Source organism: Sycon ciliatum, chromosome 9 (genome assembly GCF_964019385.1).
Source record: "Sycon ciliatum chromosome 9, ocSycCili1.1, whole genome shotgun sequence".
In the NCBI taxonomy this organism is placed as follows: Eukaryota; Metazoa; Porifera; class Calcarea; order Leucosolenida; family Sycettidae; genus Sycon; species Sycon ciliatum.
The window spans coordinates 10,420,177-10,427,676 of NC_088651.1; the positions used below are offsets into that span (position 1 = coordinate 10,420,177).

At 47.1% G+C, this 7,500-nt stretch overlaps 1 protein-coding gene across 1 annotated transcript in view; it reads left to right on the top strand.

Moving 5' to 3' along the window:
- Positions 1–7,500, top strand: part of LOC135824665 (fibrillin-3-like) — a gene marked incomplete at its 5' end in the record, with an annotated part of 43,885 nt that overhangs the window by 2,692 nt on the left and 33,693 nt on the right. Inside the window, 2 exon segments of the mRNA XM_065337383.1 lie at positions 4,134–4,288; positions 6,026–6,058. Coding sequence (XP_065193455.1) covers positions 4,134–4,288; positions 6,026–6,058 — 188 coding nt within the window.

Consider the following 7,500-nt stretch of genomic DNA (forward strand, 5'->3'; position numbering starts at 1 on the left):
CGAGTTTTCCACTTCATTAACCCTTTGCGTGCGGATGACATGTTTTCACGCTATTCATCCCCTCCCTGATTTCCAAGCGCTATGGTTTGCATTGTGAATCGCGGTGAATAGACCACTGTACAAATGTCCGTTACGCTGTCCCCAAAACAACACACAGTTGGAAAGGTCTTGAGGTCAGCTTTTTAGAAATACAAATTTCTTAGCGCTAGGATAAAGTTTGACTGAGCTATGATAGAGTGATCACAGAAATCACGGCCCGTAGCGATCACATCATTTTTTGTTCTTGAGTTCGCAGGGGGTTTCCCTTTCACCCAGCGCATGCATTTATGGACATCAAATGAAGCGCGTGGATCTCAGCTTTGCAGAGCAGTTTGAATCATGAAAATCATTTGAATTTGAGCACGGAGCTGAAAAGATTATGTGACTGAGTTGTTGTTTCGGTCCAAGGCGTGGTGGGCCAGTTTGGAGAGGTCGTGGAAGTGGCCCTGGTGGGGCTATGAACCTAAGAGCTTCCAGGATGGATTCACTCGGTCCTGATCTTTCCAACAAGCCCTAGATGATGAAATGCCATCCAGGTGAACTGAAATGAGAATAAATGTCGTTCGGGTCAGCGCGCCCAAACTCCACCAGGAGAGTCCGTGCGCTGGAGTGCCAGTTTATTGGGAAAAGCAGGCCAGCATGGAAAGGGTTAACATAGCAATGCTCCACCAGGAAAGGGACAAAGGGAGAACATGAAATAGACCAACGAAAACAATGAGAAGACGGCTGCGACAGAGTAGCCAGGTTGGTGAATGTGAAAGCTTATCCCTACCCGACTTCATCTGTGCACCACAGCTGCCTTGACACCACAGGAGTTCTTTTCATACAGAAAGGCAACTAGGGGCCGTAAAATTGTACTTCATATCTGAGGTACTGTGTATCCAGGGTCACATGACTGCTACAGTATGAGGGAGAGTACAGAAATTAGTACTTTATCATCCTATAGTATGCTGTGTGCAGAGTACTTCAGTGATGGGATGCCAGAAACAGGCAAATAATAATCGACGCGGAGACAACAATTTTAAAACAGCAATAAAGAGAACAAAATCCCCTGTCATCGCCACACTACAACAAAGTCATGAAAGCTTTCCAAAAATCGATTTTCCTGTCGCGTCGATTATTTGCGTATTTTAAACGGAGATGCTCTAGGAGTCAGGTCGAGATCCTGAATGATGCTCTGGGAGTCAGGTCGAGATCCTGAATGATGCTCTGGGAGTCAGGTCGAGATCCTGAATGATGCTCTGCGCAAACGCTACTTGACTAGTGACATTTCATGTAATATGATCTTCTTGAAGCGTTGTCGGGTAAATGGTGTATGTCCTGTTCAGCATGGACACTCTTCAGTCACGACATTCCACTGATGATTGTGACAGGAAAAATCGATTTTGGAAAGCTTTCATGACTTTGTTGTAGTGTGGCGATGACAGGAGAATTTGTTCTCTTTATTGCTATTTTTAAAGTGTTGTCTCCGTGTGGATTTTTGCTTCTTTTTAATTTCTTCCTTTTTCCACAATACTGTATGGTGTTATCATGGTAGTGTTAATTCCACACTGTTCCACCCCAATGGTTCCCATTGTCTGCAGTTAATAACATGATGATATGGAAGCACGCGCACAACAGACAGTGGTAGTATGTGGTTGGCTTAGGGAAGTGAGAGCGGAGTAACTAGAGCCTGAGGGTGCTTTTGTTGGGTGTGATACTCAAGCAAGGAGGCGTAACGAAAGCATGTGAGTGCGGCTATGTGTTGGGTGAAGAGTACATAACCCCCCAGAGTGTGCAACACCTGATCCAGCTCTGCATAGGGTCATCAAGAGTACATAACCCCCAGAGTGTGCAACACCTGATCCAGCTGTGCATAGGGTCATCAAGAGTACATAACCCCCCAGAGTGTGCAACGCCTGATCCAGCTCTGCATAGGGTCATCAAGACTACACACCACCCCCCAGAGTGTGCAACACCTGATCCAGCTCTGCATAGGGTCTTGGTCGAGCGTCATCGGATCTTATGATGTCATGCGTACACTCCAAACCAGCACAAGGCCGATCTTGAGACGGGGCAGCGTTGTTTTTGATCCGAGAGTCACCGCGACTGCCCGGGTTCCCTTCAGATGTGTACGGTATTATGACATCATAAGATCCAATTACGCTCGACCAAGACCCTATGCAGAGCTGAATCAGGTGTTGCACACTCTGGGGGGTTATGTACTCTTGGTTGGGTGTGATGCCAAAGCCCGGAGGCATCGGAATTTGCTCATGAAGGTAGGAGAGGCTAGTTCTGGAGAGTGAAAGGCCCTGCTCCCTACTTTATTTGTAGATTGATTACAGTCAACTTCGCTAATAACGACTGCGGATATAACGACAATTCGCGAATAACGACAGAATGTCCATGCCCAGAGCAAAGTCCATTCTACCTGTATGCATATAATGGGACTTCGGGTATTATTATTCTTTATTTCCACGATGGCCCATGGCCGATAAGGAAGATAATATGATTGAAATCAGTCCAGAATCATAAAAAATCAGTCTAGCAAGTAAGGAAACCAACACATTGCAGGGGGTGGGGTTACGATGGGGTGCAGTGTGAGCTACTACAGGAGCGTATGGATGATAGAATGAGGCTAGACGCCATTGATTTCAACGCATGCTTGCTATTTGTTTCACGCAGGTTGGGGGGTAGTTGGTTGAAATTGTGAAGGGACAGGTTGATGGGTGAGTTGGTGTGTCGGTATGTGTGTGATGTTCTCAATGTGTATGTTCTCATGTGTCGTTGTGCATATGGCTGTTCTGTGATTGGTCGTGCAAGGTGAGGCTGTTGCAGGTGAAGGGGAGCGCGGATGTACTTGATGTTGTGGGCAAGAGTAACATATCGTAAGAGTTGCTGGGAAACTAATATGGGAAGTTGGATATGATGAAGAAGTGAACTGTGATGGACTGGTGCAAAAAGGGGGATCCGCAAGCAGATACGGGCTGCTCGTCGCTCAACGCGTTCTAATTGGTCCTTCTGTGTGCGGGTGGTGTTGGATAACACGAGACTGCCGTACTCTATAACCGGGCGAATGTAGGCGGTGTAGATTACGAGCAGACTGGGGTGTTAAGGTGGCCTCGTGTTTTACGAAGTTGGTGAAGGAGTTTTTTGGATTTGTTTATTATGTGCGTGACATGTGAGTTCCATTGGAGGTTGTTTTGTAGTATGATTCCAAGGTGACGGTGTTCGTTGACTTGCTGTAGGGGTGTGTCGTTAAGAGTGATGTTGAGTTGGTGGTTTGGTGTGAACGACAAGGTAACGGTCTTTGAGGCATTGACGAGGAGGTGCCATCTGCGCAGCCAGGCTGCGGCAGCTGAAACGGCTGACTGCAGGGACAACTCCGATGTCACACGGCTCGGGTGTGTTGCGATGAGCGCCGTGTCATCTACAAATTGGCTGCACTTTGTGTTCGAGTTGGTACAGGCAGAGGGCAGGTCAATGGTGTAGATCAAGAACAGCAGGGGGCCTAGAACGGATCCTTGGGGCACCTCTGCTGGTATGGCTTGCCACTCACTGAAGGCGTCGCCGGCACGAACACGTAGACGGCGATGGGTGGTAAAACGACACTTCGCGGATAAGGACACTTTTCTGATGCCCCGCCGCCGAGTGTCGTTATACGCCAAGTTAAACTGTATAGTGGAGGAGTGTTAGCAAATTGATGAAAATGCTAGTAGTGTGAGAATTGTAATAATATGGGAGGGAGAGGTGGGGAAATAAATCCGCCATGAGGAGACAACTTGCAACAATTTGAGAATGAAGCAAGTAAGGAAAGCACAACAAGAAAGGCAACTGGGTATGAGTGAGCGTGGGAGCGTCCCGAAATGGACTCCTGGTGGTCTCAATTGCCTTCCTGTCTGCCTGCCTGCCTGACTGTCTGTGTGCCTGTCTGTCTGTCTGTTTGTCTGTCTGTCTGTCTGTCTGTCTGTCTGTCTGTCTGTCTGCCTGCCTGCCTGCCTGCCTGCCTGCCTGCCTGCCTGCCTGCCTGCCTGTCTGTCTGTCTGTCTGTCTGTCTGCCTGCCTGACTGTATGTCTGCCTGCCTGTCTGTCCTTTGTGGCCCTCTTTTTAACAGCTTCAAACGCGCTCTGAATGCAATAACAACATTTCAGTCAAGCTATACTGTGTCGACATTCGACAATGTACTTTGTACGGGGAGTGAACTTAGTGTGATAAAATGTCCACTTTCTGTTGGACAGCAAAACTGTTATAATTCCGGTGTCCTCTGCGGTAAGTGATCATCACTACAGTCCTGGTTTGTTGCTACATTTAACCCTTTGAGACCCCAACGATCGAATTCGATCGTTTGGTATACAGTGACACTAAAATAATTATATCTCTGGTGTTCCTTCACCGATTTTCAAAAACAAAGTATCTACGTTTCGAGAAGACCCTTGGCTATCATGTCGAAGTTATCCGAAGTCTCTAGGAGTTACGATGCCGCGGTGGTGAGACTCGAAGTCCGAGACAAACTGAAAAATGCACTCAGATCGAAAAAATCAAATTTTCACGCTGCACTTGGCATGAGATTTCCCCGGAATGGTACGTCATACTCAAGCATGCTGCACACCAAGATTTTGCGCTTGAAACGAGCTTTCCGCTGTAGTTTATTTGAAGTCAATGCGATGAAGGAGAATGGAATGGCGGCTGTTTGAACTTTGCTGAAGCTGTTCGCGCACGGCTGCTGTTTTGGGCGGCATTATAGGCCACGCGGAGCAGAGGCTGTGCAGGTAATTGGCTTGAGTGTGGCACTATTCTCTTCGTCTTGGAAATACCTTTCCAACGGTGGTTAGTGTGTAAAAATCGGTGAATGTTTCATAGAGATACGAGCGAAAGTGCATGTCATTTGAAGGTGCGTAAATTTTCGTACTTTCAGTGGGGTCTCAAAGGGTTAAAGCACTTTGAATTCGGGTATCTCTTTGTCTTTCTTCTCTTCTCTTCCCTGTTCATCATCCTCAACCTCCATCACATGTTCATCAGCCTCTATCTCCATCACATGTTCATCAGCCTCTACCTCCATCACATGTTCATCAGCCTTTATCTCCACCACATGTTCATCAGCCTCTACCTCCACCACATGTTCATCAGCCTCTACCTCCACCACATGTTCATCAGCCTTTATCTCCGCCACATGTTCATCAGCCTCTACCTCCATCACATGTTCATCAGCCTCTACCTCCATCACATGTTCATCAGCCTCTACCACCACCACATGTTCATCAGCCTCTACCTCCATCACATGTTCATCAGCCTCTACCTCCACCACATGTTCATCAGCCGCTACCTCCACCACATGTTCATTAGCCGCTACCTCCACCACATGTTCATTAGCCGCTATCTCCATCACATGTTCATCAGCCGCTATCTCCATCACATGTTCATCAGCCGCTATCTCCATCACATATTTATACCACAGTCCACCCTGTACTGTGAGTTGCTCATCAGCCGGGCTGCTCATTTCACCACTAGCACCACTACCACAAGCAGCACCACCAGCACCAGCACCACCGCCGCCGCCGCCACCACCACCACCACCACCTTTGTGGGTTGATACATGACTTAATAATAGCTGGCTGACATGGTATATTAACCTTGTTCATATTTACGATGGCTGTTTACGTCAAATAGTTCTTCACTTTCTATATCACATATTGTGGATGAAACAATAAAGATGACGTACCACTACCACCACCACCACAGCCGCGGCAGCGGCAGCAGCAGTATTCGGCATTCAACAGGTTGTTGAATGTTTGTTGCTGTGTTTTGGAAACAGAAAGGCTAAGCTATCAGCTTTGCTGCTTTGCTATGACAGCTAAACACAAAGGATAGAAGACAAAGCCTCCAAAGAAGAGAGATGCGAAACGGTTGTTTGAGTACATTTTTAAAATATCAGATGTGCGAATGATATGGAAGCGGTATGCCTGGCCTTTTATCGTGCACTGTTCTTTTTCTATGATGTTCTTGCAGATGAATATATTGGCTCCGGAGCAATCTGCCCAGGTATGCATAACTTATTCTAACATTTTGTGTCTTTAAACTTCACCTCTCAACTCCAAAACGGTCTCTTCACTGCGATGCAGATTATAATTAAGATAAACATTACACCAAGCTTTCGGGCCTGGCCCACCATCAGGGGTTCATTACCCCACCATCAGGGGTTCATTACCCCACCATCAGGGGTTCATTACCCCACCATCAGGGGTTCATTACCCCACCATCAGGGGTTCATTACCCCACCATCAGGGGTTCATTACCCCACCATCAGGGGTTCATTACCCCACCATCAGGGGTTCATTACCCCACTATCAGGGGTTCATTACCCCACCATCAGGGGTTCATTACCCCACCATCAGGGGTTCATTACCCCACCATCAGGGGTTCATTACCCCACCATCAGGGGTTCATTACCCCACCATCAGGGGTTCATTACCCCACCATCAGGGGTTCATTACCCCACCATCAGGGGTTCATTACCCCACCATCAGGGGTTCATTACCCTCATGATGGGCTAGGCCCGAAAATTTGGTGCAATGTTAATCTTAATTTTAACTCTTTGCCGGTCTAACTCAATGTATGTGAGGGGTGGTCACGCAAATACATGTACACACAACCAGCAATAACTCAAGAACCATGTGATGTAGGTACTGTAAATATACAAAATTTCGGCGCTGCAAAATTTCGGCACTTCACGATTTTTGACATTTCGGCGGCGATTTATTTTCGGCGGTAGAGGGCATGGTATAGTGCGACAGATGCTGTGAAAAATTTCATCGGCGTTTTAATTTAGGCGTTTTGGGTCGGTGCCGAATATAGCCGAAATTAAATAGCTGCCGAAAATTTGTATATTTACAGTATGGGTAAACCATATATTTTCAAAATCTGTATGCCTGAACGCTTCCAGAAAATTCAAATATGACTAGGTCCAGGCAAGGATAGGGCCCATGGTAGCCCTTCAAGCTGAGAGAAAATACAATTGCAAATGAAATACATGAATATCACAGCACGAAGGGTATACCAAGTTCGTGATGGAGCTGAAGTCGTACGATAAACAATCAGGTAAGGGCTATGTCTTTACAAGAAATGTAGGCTCTCTAGAATACCGCCATTGAACACCAACACCTCGCCATCGGCGATACGCCAGCAGCAGCAATTCCCATTCCACAATATCGCAGTTTCGGTTTGTTCATCTCAGCGCTGCTCGCGTCAGATTCACTCTCGCTCAGATGAGTACTCAGGCGCGAGCTTTCGCATGCCGTGATTCTCACGGCCAGGCGAATCAGCTGATCGCACCTGACGAGTCCTTGTGACAGTCGCTGTCGCCGTGTCGGCAGCAAGAAGGCTTCCTCTCTGTTTGGAGAATTTTGTTTCTTCATTCGTAGACGATATATTTTTGAACTAGCAGGACTCAACAGAGCTCTTTTTCTCAACACACTACACTGCAA